Genomic DNA, 15,034 nt, shown 5'->3' with positions numbered 1-15,034 from the left:
AGTTGGAAGCCACGCTTCTGCCTTCTAGCCATCTGCTAAAAGTATTTAGAAAAAGTAGTAGAAGGATCCCTGCTCCTGCCTAGAAAATTTGGGGCAGGGGGGGCAGTAGGACTGAGCTGGAATGTTTCACCTCTGTTTTTTGGGAAGACAGATGCCTGCATTTTTTTTTGTTGGGGATGAGGTGGCTTTGCTGTGTTTTTTGGGGGGGGGATTGGGGATGTGATTCTCCCATTAAAGTGGCAGCAACGAAGCAAATTTTGTGTTTTGGAGCTTAGATCTCACCTCTATCTCATACTCAGGTTCTTGGCCAAGTTGCTTGCTTTTTAGCATCACCAATTTGAAATGGGTTGGGCACCCCCCTCTCATGGCAGCTGTTTTGGGACGGTACCCATGACTTTTCTTCAGAATTCCAAATGCGCTCACTGGCTCCAAAAAGATTGGGGAGTCGTGCTTTAGAGTAATCTTACCTGACCAAGCTAGATTGGATTAGTTACCCAGAAAACATCTGTGCAAAAAAACCCCCAACCCATTATAAAAACATCAGAATGTGTCAGGACATTCTAAAAAATATGGAGAAATTAAGATGAGCCATATTCAGGAGTGTAGCCACATTTTTGTCCAGTGGTTCCTAGATGTTCTTTCACACAATTGGGCTAAATAACCTTCAATCTTTTGACACGGGAGGCAACAAAATGTATGGGCCTCACTAACATGCATTTAGGGATGTACTAGGAAGACTTAAGAGTGAATTGTATGGATGAAAATCTTATGAATTAACAAAACATTTACTCTGAAATTTTGGTTGTCTCAGCAGTGGATATCAGGATGCTAAATCAGCCAGTTCTGAATGGTATCTGTGGTTAAGATTGTTTCCTATCTCTCTGACTCTCAGCCTGTAAGGAAACAAGCAGGTCTTGCAGGTGGTTCCCAGTACACACCCTCTGGAGAGAGACCTTAGCTTTACAAGCTGAAGCATAGTTTCACATTGGGTTGGATCCGAAGACTGCATGAGGAGAAGAACACTCATCTAACAATCCTTCCCATCTCCTCCTCTCTCCCATAGCCCCCTGAGCCATCTTCACAAGCCCTTCCAGAGGTTCAAAGGACCCTCCTGAATATGATGGGCTACAGAGCTGCAGTGGAAGGGGGGAAAGCACTCAAAACTGAGGCTCATGGAAGGTGCCTCTGATTTATTTTGGATGATTCTTTCTCTCCTTCCACTACAGCCCCCTGCCCCCACAGTCCATGTTATTTAGGAGCTCTCTGAACCTCTCGGAATGGTTGGGGGGGCACAGATGGAGGACGGGGCAGTTTGTGTGAGCCACCTTCCACTCATACCTTTCGATCCCACTCTCTTTGCTCTGGTGTTTGACAGCATATATTCACTAAAAGGCAACCAACTTTGAAGTTTAAGAATGTACCTATAGCACTGGATATTTCTATCGAACTTTAAAAAGCAGGGAAATTGGGCAGCTGTAGTGAATGCACCAGGGGAGCAAGAGACCTGACATCCTCTCTAAGATATTGTACTGCCCTATAAATTTGTCAAAATGCAAACACAATTTGGGTTGGTCTTTCACAGTTCAATCCACTTCCTGTGTAGCTTGGAAGAATTTGTTAACATGTGCCTCTGAGCATATGGTGAGTGAACAGTATCATTCTTTTCCAGGGTTTCCTCCACCTTTTTATTCTACAGCAGGCACATGTAGCCTCCCATCCAAATTTAAACCAAAGCTGTCCCTAGTCACATCCACACCAGACTGTTATTTCACTTTAGACAGTCATGGCTTCTCCCAAAGAATCCTGGGAAGTGTAGTTAGTGAAGGGTGCTGAGAGTTGCTAGGAGATGCCCTGCTCCTCTCACAGAGCTTCAATCAGACCTCTCTAACCACTGGAACTCTGGGGAATAGTAGTCTTCTCTGTACCCTTCACAAACTACACTTCCCAGGATTCTTTGGGGGAAGCCATGACTGTCACAAGTGAAATAAATGCCTGGTGTGGGTGTGGTCTCATGATTAACCAAGCCAAGCAGCTGTGAGTCTGGCTTTTAGAATGCTGACAGTTGGTTCTTACTGAGCCTGCCCAACATTATGATAGACTTCAATGCTTAATTTCTTAAATTAAAAATCACCCAGGCATTTTTTTTAACTTTTAAACTGCAGAAGATGAAGGTCAGAGTATGGGGCAAGGTCAGTAATAGGATTACAGGTACTCTGTGAACATGGCTGATTTTTAATTAATTTCAACAAATTATGAGAACTGACAGAAAAAAGTCCAAAAAGAGGCCTGGTTTTTCTCTCTCACTTTTTATACTTTGAACTCTCAATTCTATCTGCCTGTTTTGTGTATCGCCATGAAAATTTAGAGGGTTGTTAAGCAAGTGTTTCTAAGTTCAGGACTATAAGTTTTGTAAGGTTTTTTTTAATGAGCTTATGGGAAGCATCAGAATGGCATGGGGGTATTTTCAATTTAACATTGCGGAATGCAAAAAATCCATACTGACTATAGCATACTTCCACTCTCGTGGCTGTATAATATATATATGGATCCCTATAAGAACATAAGAACATAAGAACATAAGAAGAGCCTGCTGGATCAGGCCAGTGGCCCATCTAGTCCAGCATCCTGTTCTCACAGTGGCCAACCAGGGGCCTGGGGCAAGCCCGCAAGCAGGACCCGAGTGCAAGAACACTCTCCCCTCCTGAGGCTTCCGGCAACTGGTTTTCAGAAGCATGATGCCTCTGACTAGGGTGGCACAGCACAGCCATCATGGCTAGTAGCCATTGATAGCCCTGTCCTCCATGAATTTGTCTAATCTTCTTTTAAAGCCGTCCAAGCTGGTGGCCATTACTGCATCTTGTGGGAGCAAATTCCATAGTTTAACTATGCGCTGAGTAAAGAAGTACTTCCTTTTGTCTGTCCTGAATCTTCCAACATTCAGCTTCTTTGAATGTCCACGAGTTCTAGTATTATGAGAGAGGGAGAAGAACTTTTCTCTATCCACTTTCTCAATGCCATGCATAATTTTATACACTTCTATCATGTCTCCTCTGACCCGCCTTTTCTCTAAACTAAAAAGCCCCAAATGCTGCAACCTTTACTCGTAAGGGAGTCGCTCCATCCCCTTGATCATTCTGGTTGCCCTCTTCTGAACCTTTTCCAATGTAAATTATTATCTTTCCGATGTAAATTATTTTGATTGATTTTAATATTGTGCTATTTTGTTGTAACCAGCTCTGGGATCTTATGGTGAAAGGTGAGTAAGAAATCTTATTAGTAAATAAAATAAACAATGTGTAGGAAAGTTACCAAGGTTAAAGCAAGAAACCATGATGAGCACAAACCACAGTCAAGTGTTTTATCTACATTGAGTTTATTTGCTAGTGCAAGTAAGGTTAATGAAAGGCATAGTTGGAGAACCTCCTTCAAATTATTGTTTCACATTGTGGTTTATTAGTAATCCTTAGACACTGTTTAGATATTCAAATATATTAACCAAGGCTAAGCCAAAATAGGTTAACAGTGAAATACCAAACCAAATGCCATGAAATCATTATTTTAAAAGCCACACAAAAAATGCAAGACTTATCAGGAGGAAATGAGGGAAATAATGCAAGAGACAAAATCAATGGAAGTTATCTTACATGGAAAAATGGTAAACCTTGATACAAGGAAGCCCTTTTAATTGGAAATGTCATTTTAATGGTCTATGAACACTATCCTAGTGGAAACAGTGACAGCTCCAAGTTTTCTTATGGCAGAAAGAAATTCAAGTTTTAAGTATTGAAAAAAGATACTATTATAACCTGTAACACAACTCTGATTTTAGTTCATTTTATTTGCTTTCAACTAGTTCCAAAACTGAAGTATTATGAACAGGCACAAAAATTTTGTATATACCACTTTTTCAAAACTGCTGCAATCTAGTATCTTTAAAATAGAGCAACTTTACTGCAGTGTTGCTCATCTTCAAAACAAAAGATTCCAGTTGTATGTGTGTACATATAATTCATTTAAAGAAATGCGTAGGAGATTGGTTGTGGGGAGGGTATATGGTGCATGTGTAGTTCCTGCACAGAGTGAGAGCCTGTGCAGTGAACTGAATGATAGGAGAAAGTTGCCAAATTCCTTCAGAGGAGAGTCTGTAAAAGGCAGAAGACTGGCCCTCCCTGGGTGTGAGACAAGGGAGATGTGCCCTGTGTGAAAAATATCGAGTGGGTCTGACTGTTCCCAATTTTCACAGAGGCCTACTGGGATAATTGGTTCAAGAAGGTTTTGTTGGTGGGCTCTTGTTGGGTTCATATCGGGTATTTAGGAGGAGTCTTAGTAAGGAAGAACATGGGTGATGCCACCCCAATTTCAGTGAACATGCGTAGAAGGAGGCATAGTCATGGGTAGAAGGAGGTGGAAAACTACTATAGAAGATGAGGGCAAGGCTATCCATGCCTTGTTCCTTGCTCCCACTCCTCTCATGGACAGGTTCCTCATTCCTCATGTGCTGTGCCCACTGGCCTGTGTGTGCTGTTGTTTAACGCCAGATAGGTACACAATAAGTCCACACTCATCCATTATTTGATCATGGATGGTGCCAATTTGGTGTGCATTACTGAGACCTGGGTGGGTGAGCTGGGAGGAGTTGATCTGACTCAGCTTTGCCCACCTGGATACTTGGTGCAACACCAGCACAGGCTGCAGGGACTGGGGGGGGGAGGAGTTGCTGTGGTCTACAGAACATCTATCTCTGTCACCGGGAAACCACTCTGTCTTGGAGCTGGCTGTGAGGTCCTGCACCTGGTGTCAGGCCAAGGAGACAGTAAACTAGGGTTGCTGCTGGTGTACCATCCACTCTGCTGCCCGGCACCTTCTCTGACCGAGCTGGCAGAGGCCATCTTGGCTGTGGTATTAGAATAGCCTGGAACGATAGTCCTGGGTGATTTTAGTGTCCATGCTGAGGCTGCCTCTAGTGTTCCGGTTCAGGACTTCGTGGCCTCCATGATGACCATGGGACTGTCTCAAGTTGTCACCGGCCCAACGCATGGGACAGGGCACACCCTTGACTTGGTTTTTGCTCCAGATGGAGGAAAGGGTGGTCTGGAGATGGGGGGGTGGATTTCACCCCACTGTCATGGTCAGATCACTTCCTGGTGAAGTTTGGACTTATGGCTCCGATCCTCACCTGCAGGAGTGATGGACAGATTAAGATGGTCCGCCCCAGGAGACTGATGGAATCCACAGGATTCTTGAATGCCCTGGGGGTGTTCCCAGTAGATAGAGCAGGTGACCCTGTTGAAACCCTTATCATGCTGTGGAACAGTGAGACACGTCAGGTTCTTGACACGGTTGCACCCGAGCACCCTCTCTGGCATTGTGGAGCCCAGTTTGCATCCTGGTACACCAGTGAGCTAAGGGCAATGAAACAGGCTGGACAACGGCTACAGCACAAGTGGTGAAAGATGTGCTGTGAGGCTGATCGGGCATGAGCAAAACATCATAACCGTACCTACTGTGCGGCAGTAAGGGCAGCGAAGAAGCCCCACCTCTGCCACCACTGCATCCTCAAGCAGCCCCCCAGTGGAGCACTTCCGTATTGTCAGGCGTCTGTTGACATCAGGAAATGGAGTTTTAGACGGTTCAGAGGCCCACTGTGAATTGTTTGCTAGGCACTTTGAGGGTAAAGTTGCTCGCCTCCGTAGCAATCTTGATGCCTCATTCACATCTACTATAATCCCCAGTGAGGTGTCCAGTGCAATGTCTGCTGCAACTTCTGGGAATGGTTTCAACTGATGTGGCCTGATGATGTGGGCAAGGTGCTTGCCTTTCTTGGCTTATTAAACCTTACCGAAGGGGTCTGACCGAGTGGTTCCAGCCACCCTGAAAGAGGTGGTGATTCGACCACTCCTGAAAAAGCTCAGGACAAGGGGAGTGCAACGTTATTCTTACTTGATCTCTTGGTGGCTTTTGATATCAGTGACCATGGTATCCTTCTGGGACGACTTGGTGAAATGGGTATCGGAGGCACTGTTTTACAGTGGTTCTGATCCTATCTCCAGGGTCATTTTCAGAGAATAACACTGGGCAATTGTCTTTTGGCCCCCTGGCAGTTGTGCTGTGGGGTGCCCCAGGGTCCCCCATGCTGTTTAACCTCTATATGAAGCCCCTGGAAGAGGTCATCAGGATATTTGGGGCAAGGTGTCAGCACTACGCTGATGATACCCAGCTCTATTTCTCTGTAACAACTGAATCAGGAGAGGCTGAGCAAGCCTTAAACCAGTGCCTGGACTCTGTGGTGGGCTGGCTAAAGGCTAACTGCCTCTCAATCCTAGCAAATTGGAGATGCTCTGGGTTGGTGGTTCCGGAGTTTGGATAACTGATCAGTTGCCTGCTTTGGATAAGGTCATACTCCCTCTGAAAGAGCAAGTCCGTAGTCTGGGGATGCTCCTGGATTCATCTTTGTCACTAGAGATCCAGGTGACCTCAGTGGCTAGGAGTGCTTTTCACCAGCTTCAGATGGTAAGACAGCTGCGGCCGTTTCTGGACAGGGACAGCCTGATCACTGTTGTCCATGCACTGGTAACCTCCAGGTTAGATTACTGTAATGCGCTCTATGTGGGGCTACCTTTGAGGTTGGTCCAGAAACTGCAGCTGGTGCAACATGCAGCAGCGAGACTGCTCACTGGAGCAGGTTATCACCAACCTGTCACTCCGCTACTGAAAAAAATGCACTGGCTACCTATTAGCTACCGGGCTAAGTTCAAGGTTCTAGTTTTGGTGTACAAAGCGCTATACAGCTTGGGTGAGGGCCTTCTGCAGATACCATCTTATCAGAAGCTTTGTCCTGCACAACACAGACCTTTAGTGTGGTGGCACCAACACTTTGGAATTCCCTCCCCCTTAGACAGGTGCCATCTCTGTTATCTTTTTGGCACCTACTGAAGACCTTCCTCTTTCAACAAGCCTTTTAAGTAGAGACCTTATCCCACTCTGCATCCTTGTTGGAATTGCTTTTTAATATATTTTTAAACTTTCTTTTTGTTAATATTTTTAAAGCTTTTTAAAAATGTTTTTAAAGATGTTTTGTTTTAGTATGTTTTTAATGGTTGCTGTGTTTTAATATATTTTAAAGTCTGTTTTTATGATGTTTTAAAGTGTTTTCAGTGCTTTTGTTTGCCACCCTGGGCTCCCACTGGGAGAAAGGGCAGGATGTAAATCAAATCAATGAATGGATGAATGTAAACTTTAGATTGCCCACATAGAGTGAGCTAAAAATAAAACAATCACCACCCCCCAAAAAGGAAAGGGGTGAAACCCAAAATTAGGCCAACTTAAAACCAGACAGGTGGCAACTCCACACCATTAAAGAACTAGAACATGTTTAGGCATGCTGAAGCACATCACTACTGAAGGAGCTAGAAAATCCTAAAAAATAAATTGGGTGAAGACAGCTCTCTAATCCAAATACAAAAACTTAAGTCAGCAGACTTTCTAGATTACACATCACCTGGCAGAAAAGAGCAGAATTCAATGCATTCTCAGCATGTTAAGCACAACATTTAATACATAGTAGAACCTCTTTTATCAACTGGCAGTAAAGTGTCAACTATAAACCCAAGCATCTAATTTCCAGCTTGAGTGACTTTTTTAAAAACAACACCCAAACCCATTTTTAAAAAACCACATAGTTTTCAATATCAACAAGAGTAACATTTTTGTTTCATGGCAATGGGAATACTGCTCATATGGACATATTAGAGACCGCAAGTTCCCCTACGAGCACAATTTCATATATTTTGAGAAGTGGAATGATGCAACTCAAAAGGGCAAAGCACACCAAGGTAGATTTTTAAATATTATTTTATGTGAACACAATCCTAATATATAAATATGTTATACTGTTCACAGAGACTGTAAACAGTATTAGACTGCAGAAGGCCTTTTGTGGGTAGACAGTCACAGGACATCCTGGTGCAGCTATGAGGAATCAAAGCTAAGTCAGCACAAGAGAGGGTCTTTCTCCACTGTTACTTTCAGAGGTGTTCATATAAGAAGCCCACACCATTGCTTCTTACCACATCAGATCTCCACCTGGGAAATATAGCTGCAGTGGTGCAAGAAGATCCTGTAGCATCACTCCTTAAAACACTATTCAGCAGCTAAAGTTCAAGGTCATATGAAGGGAATCTATACCACAGCTCCTTCCTTCCATTGTTCCAGTTGCATGGAGGACTGATAGTGGTGAGGCAAACAGCTATAGCAAGGACTTCTCACATTACTTTGGACCTCATATTACTGAGCAGTAGTGCAAGGTACCATGCTGCAGCAGCTCCCATGCCGCTACACACGGAAAGAGGACCACAGTTGCACTGCAGAGGTACATCAACACAGGCACATGGTACAGGGAGATGTACGAAGAGTAGGTTGGAAGAGGGCCAACTTAATTAGTATCTTGTTCACCTGCAGAGTGCTGATCCTTCTTGCATCAGTGTAACAATCAATGGTCAGCTCTAGAAATTAATACACACATATATATCCCACTGACTAGCCAGGCTGGAGAACAAGATCATGACTACCTCTTTGTACACAAGTGCATGGTAATATTTGCCCAGTAGCCAGTCATAACACTGGATACACATGATACAGCAAGCAAAACAGTTCATGCATCAAGTACTATCCTCAAGGTCAATAGAATCAAACAAAACAAAGAATGGCACCTGTACAACACATGTGTTCTCAGACTATCTAAAGGAGTCTTACTACAGACCTTTGGACACAGACATCCCCCAAGAATTCAAAACATAAGTTTTAACCGGAATGCAAGGACAAAACACCCCAAGAATAATAACGTTGGGGCCCAAAATGAAATTAGAATGGGTAGAACAGCATATACCCTTCAACACTAAAAAAAACCTCACCCCTTACCCTCCCTTAACAATCATTCCCAGGATAGAGATGGGAATCTGGACACTAACACATCAATAGCTACAGTTACTGAAATGTGGAAGAGAGATGCTAATTAAGGGTTAGGAAAGCCTTTTCAGCCCAAGGACCATACTTCCATGTGGACAGCCTTCTGAGGGCCACATGCCAGTGATGGACAGGGGCAGAGGCAAAAGTGGGCAGAGAAACACTTACCTCTGTACAGTAAGCTACATTCCATCCATACAAAATCAGAGGTTTACAAACACACAGTCCTACCTCTATCCAGGGAAGCAAGAGACATCATCACAGCTCACGGACACATTTCAGCCAGGGAAATACACTCAAGGAGGGTGTGGAACAGGGCTGGTGGGGGAGGGATGGCATTGGGAGGAGGAATGGACTAAGGTGAGTCCCAAAAGCCAGATAGAGAGGTCTGGAGGGCCACATTTGGCCCCCAGGCCTGAGGTTCTCCACCCTTGACCTAACTCCTCTCCATCAACCAGCTGGTGGCAGATGTAGACAGCATATGGTAAGTATGAACAGAACACAATTAAGTGCCAGTACAAGGGATTGGTTCCATAAAGGAAGCCACAGACCTGAACTTACAAGATCTGAACAGGGTGGTTTGTAACAGATGCTATTGGAGGTCACTGATTCATAGGGTCGCCATAAGTTGTAATTGACTTGAAGGCACATAACAACAACAACAACAAGCAAAAAGCTAAAGTATGGTACCACAGGAAGAAAATTGCAAAGCACAGACACTCATGACTGTGGGCATCATACAATTAGAGCTGCTGACCATACACCCACCTTTGCTCTATTATTCTGTGTGGGAACACAGCTAAGAAACAAGCAGCAGATCAAAAACTACCTGGATATGTGTTTGAAAACAGTAAGCTACCCTGGAAAAAGAAATATAGCATCTCTGACACAATCACCTTGCCTAACAGATGCTTCTTTTAATGAAGAACTCTAGGAGCACATCAGAGTGAGAACACACTAAATGAGAAGGGAGGTCCAACACTTGTGGAACTGAGAAGATAGTATTCAGATAGAAGTAGCCACACTCACTCACTCTCACACCCCTAAGAAAAATCTTTTTTGAAAGTACTGCATATGCCAGCTGCAAGCCATTCGACAAAATGCCACTGTCTCTCTCCATAGGCGGCCAGATACATATGTTTTTGGGTGATACTGTTACAACATACACAGACAGAAATCCTACATAACTTATCTGCATATTTGGTTTTGTAAGTAGCTGTGACTGTAGGAAGACCCACCCGCTCCCAATCCCATCCTTCAGTTTGTATCCAGCACTGTTCAAACATGAGCGGAACAGATTTCCACTCACACTAAGGGGGTTCATTTTCCTCTTCTCCCCTCTGTAACCATGCATCCTCAAAATTTGCTCATGAGGGTTGGGGAACCCTCTGCTCAAGCAACATTGCATTCTGCCTTCAGATTGCATGCTATATGTGTTAATTGTGAAAACTATGCCCACCACTGGCCACTTTACTGACTACCAGAACAGTGTTTCTCAGCCTTTTGTAACCCATGCCCCCTTGTAGCTAACATAAAAATTCCACACACACCTTCCAACCTGGCTCTGCTAATTATTTCATTTGATTTTTCAAAGAGGTTGAAATATCATGACTTTTAATTCTAAATAAAATTTTGGGCTTAATAATAATGATAATAACAATAATACTTATATTTTTAAAACAATATTCAAATTTTACTTATAATGTGCATATTTTTGAAACACCCATACTCCCCCCAGATCTTCAAAGCCACCGCTAACCGGGCACACCCCACCAGTTGAGAAACACTGTTCTAGTGAAAGAGCTCAACATCTCCCCAGACAGCCAAACCTCTTTTGTGGGGTACAAGACAGTTGTCACGGGGGGGGAGTACCAGTAGCCTTTGGAAAATACTATCTACATACTAGTAAATAGACAAAGAAGGAAGATGGGAACACGACCAGGAGTGGGTAAGACTGAAAGTTATGGCAAGCTGGATGATGTAGAGGCATAACTACAAGGGCCCTTTTGGACAGAACATGTCCTAAACCACAATTTAGCATCATGTGCACAAGCGACAACAAACCTCAGGCTCACACACTCCCTACATGTTCTCTTCTTCTGCATGCCAAAGAGTAGATAAAAAGGTTTCATTTTATTTTAAACTAACCAGAGTTCCCTCTAGTGTTTAAACTTAAAGGACTCCATGGTTAGTTTAAACTATGGTCAGTTTAAACAAGTGAAAATCAACCCATGGTTGATGGTTCACCAACTATAGTTTAAACTTGAAACTAATCCGAGTTTAAAATCAAAAGCAGCAGTCTTTGATCTCCTCTTCTGGTATGGTCTTATGTGTCCTGAGTAAGAAGACTGGTCCATTTAGCCAACTATCAACTATGCAGATTAGATGCAGCTCTCCAATATTTCAAAGAGGAGATCTTTCCCAAGACTGCTACCTGGGAGCCTTTAACTGGAAGTGTAATGAATTAGTGAATATTTGGCACACCTGCACTCTACAGCTGAACTGTACCAGTGAAATCTGATCACAGTCTGAAAACGTGTCCACAGTGTTTGTGATAGATAGACCCCCAGGTAGATACATGTCTACCAGATATTACCAGGCACCTCCTGCTGCTGGACGCTGGTGTTCTTCTAGAAAATGCTACGTCTGCGCTTTTATCAAAATGTTCTTAACAAAAATGGTTATTTCTATTGTGTATCTGCTCAAACAAATAATTTGTGGGAAAGAGGGAGATTATGTAGAAAGGAAGGTTGAATTGATCTTGAAGGATTAAATAGAAGTGGGAAGGCTCTCTCTGTTATTTAGACTCCTAAACATGCGAGGAGCCGAATTTCCTCTCCCCTCATGCTTTACTCTCCCCATGAATTCTTTGCACCTCCCAGTTTGTATGGGACAAGTTTGTTTGTATGTATGTCACATGAACTCTTCTGCTAGATATCTCAGCCACTTCAACCATAAAGTAACAGCCACACATTACAAGTGGACAAACTACGGAGTCTATGGTACATAATGCATACATACTAAAACACAGCAGGTTTCCTGTTTCTCAAATACATCATATATTATAAGCGCAACAAATCCATGGGTGTCCATGGTCAATCCCAGCTTCCTGGCACATATTTCTGTATATGAGTGTTCAACTACACGGGATTCTAAAATATCCATGTATAGTACGGCAGTTGGAGTAAAGGAAAAGGTTGCAAAAAACAAACAGACTCAAATCCCTTTTATGCCCTGAATCTCACTGGGTGTCCTTGGGCAAATCATCACAGCTAGTTACCACAAAAAGCAGATAAGATGGCATCTATTTCTGGAATGTACAGCTTCAGACTACAAGTGGGGGCTTACATGATACTGTTGGTACACCCCAAAATAAACACCTTGACACAATGAACTAGAAATCAGGGTAGAGGTTTCTAGCCTAGGTTTCTCTGAGACTTACTTGCTTTCTACATGCAGGAATCCCCCCCCCCGGTTCTGTAAGTACCCACCTACATTCTGAAATGGTGTATTCCAGACACAGGTTTCTCTCATCTTCAGCTTGTGAGTACTAGGCTCTAGCCTCAGTATAATTATACCCACCTAATAGTATTGTTAGGATAAAATAAGAACCTCATGTACACCTGAGATCCTTAGAAAAAGGGTTGAATACGTATGTGACAAATAAAATAAAGGAATTATACACTAGATAGAAAACACATTTCTGATGTATTAGATAATAGTCCAATTCTAATTACATTTACCTCATTAATTTCAACTGGATTTATTTTCAATTACCCTTGACTTGTGGCGAGAATGTTCTTTTCACCCCATCTGACAAAACTGTTTGAGCTACAATTCACCATCAAGATGATGTAAATCCCATGCTCAGAGTAATTTAAAGGTGCACCAGCTTCTTGTATTTTTTTCAAATTTTAATATTTATATAGTGTTACGATTTTTGTAAAAGAAAATTGATAGATGAAGGAATAGAGGAAGTTATGCATAAAGAGGGGCAGTAGGAAAAGTGTTGGGAAGATATGAGAAAAGCAAGCTGCTGAAAACATGCCCTGACACCACACCTCTCTATCACTGGATTTTCACACACTGCATGCATGGATTTTTAGAAGCTTTTATTTATAAACCTGAAGACTAGCAGGTCTTTAGGAAGTAATAATTAAGGCTGAGATTCTTATGATTCCAAACCTTTGCCTGTGTGGCTATACAGATGTGCTCAGCAACACACGGTCCACAACTGTATACAGGTTCTTCTACCTCCGATGTTTACAGTGTACTTGACAGAGAACTGAGATTGGATCTGGAATTCAAGCCCTGCTTCATTACACAGCCAGCAAGGACATCACTACCCTTCAGCTTTAAATCCCCATTAGAAAAAAAGGGGGAACTGTGACTGACCTACCTCACAGGGAAGTTGTGAAGGAAAACACTCAAAAGGAGAGCAAATCAAGAACTGATTAATAAATCCATGACTGTTGACAGCAGATTTCAGACCTTGTCAATTTTTAACCATAAGCCTAGCAGAAGAAATTGGTCACATTTAGGAAAACAATACCAAGAGAAGATGTTTCTCCAAACTCTAGAGCTGTAAAAAGCAATAATCCACATTCCTAGTATGTAATCCAGCCAAAGAAATTATATAAACAGTCTTCCAATTAAGAAAACAACATCAAGATGTGCAGGGGCCATAAATGTGCACTCTACTTTTCATAGTAGCGAATACTCATTCTAGCCTTGATCTCTTCATTTTAAAATGCAGGAAAAACTTTTTCCTAGGGCTGAATGTAGAGCCAATAGAAAGAAAACCAAAACATGACAGAACCTGTCACAAAGCACAGCCTTTGGGACTAGCAACAAGACCCAAGGACTTGAACCCAAGGTGAAGCCTGAACCTGTTCAATGAGGGCCTCATCCAGTGCTTTTAAAAATAATAAAAAGTGACTCCTTTATATTTTGGCGGCACTTATATGACATGTTCTGCGTATGAAGAAGCGTCACACTGAGGTTGTTTACATTGGACGGAGTTGGTCCACCTCAGAGAGAAACGCAACGCTACACCCCTCTCGCCAGTGTGTTTGGGATCAAACCTTTAACCGAAGAACTTTAACGTGTTAACTTCCCCAGGAGGAAGAGCAAGTTGGGCCTGGAAGAGTCAGCTCCCCGGGCCTCCGCTCAGCCCTCCCGAGAAGACACAGTCAAGTCGACCTCCCACCCCGGTCACTCTTCACCTTCCCCTCCCCCCGCTGCCCTGCTCTCCCTCAGGGCTGTACCAGTTCGTCATGTCCAGGAAGAAGGCGCAGCCGGCCGGGCTGAGCTGAAAGCCGAGAAGCCGCTGGAACTCGCCAATGAGTACGTCCTTGTCGGTGGTTCCCAAGCAGCTGAACTTCTGCATTAGCTCGGCGTCCAGGTCCACGTCCATCCCCTCCATGGCGATGGGACCCCCTCTGCCCGCGCCAGCCCGGCCCCTTCAACTAGGCCCCGGGCTGCCCGTGAGCCACCACTATCGCCTCCTCAGAGCTGCATGGAGAAGGGAGGGGGGAGAGTGCAAGAAAGCGAGCGGACGAATAGCACGCAGGGCACGCCAACGTTGCTAGCGTCACCACGTACCGTGACCTCACAGACCTGGTGACTTCATAGCAGAGGGGGTGACCAAAACACCAACAACCCAATGCAGCAAAGAGAGGCGGAAGAGGTGGTCATTTTTGTATGCAAATGAACTGTAGAGTGAGAGTATTTAGAGAGTAGGAAGGCACGTAGAGTCTGGTCCTACGCTTGTTTACTTGGAAGTTAGTCCCACGGGGCTTCTTGCTTCCAAGTAAGTGTACTTAAGATTGTAGCCTTCTTGTTCTTGCTAGAAGCGAAATTTCTGTTTGTTTTGCTGTTCCCCTTTACACTCATTTGCTGCAACCCTCAGTGATTTATATTGTTAACTATTTTGTATAACCCCAAAAGCTCCCAATAAAAACCGTGTATTTTAGTTTCTGTGTTCTGGATTGTTGTTTCTTAATCCCAAAACGCAAGATTTCTGACACGATGGTATTCAGTTTAGGCACTGAAAGCTAAAAATATAAAACAG

The 15,034-nt window shown here is 43.5% G+C and overlaps 1 protein-coding gene across 1 annotated transcript in view; it reads right to left on the bottom strand.

The window, feature by feature from the left end:
- The window catches only part of ILRUN (inflammation and lipid regulator with UBA-like and NBR1-like domains), a 62,865-nt gene extending 48,240 nt beyond the window's left edge, over positions 1–14,625 (bottom strand). Inside the window, exon 1 of the mRNA XM_061632368.1 lies at positions 14,229–14,625. Coding sequence (XP_061488352.1) covers positions 14,229–14,386 — 158 coding nt within the window. The 5' untranslated portion in view covers positions 14,387–14,625. The remainder of the gene's footprint in view (positions 1–14,228) is intronic.
- Between the last annotated feature and the right edge of the window lie 409 nt (positions 14,626–15,034).

The sequence above is a fragment of the Rhineura floridana genome, chromosome 6 (assembly GCF_030035675.1).
Source record: "Rhineura floridana isolate rRhiFlo1 chromosome 6, rRhiFlo1.hap2, whole genome shotgun sequence".
In the NCBI taxonomy this organism is placed as follows: domain Eukaryota; kingdom Metazoa; phylum Chordata; class Lepidosauria; order Squamata; family Rhineuridae; genus Rhineura; species Rhineura floridana.
Note: the sequence above shows the minus strand (reverse complement) of the source record. Positions and strands in the feature narration are given on the sequence as shown.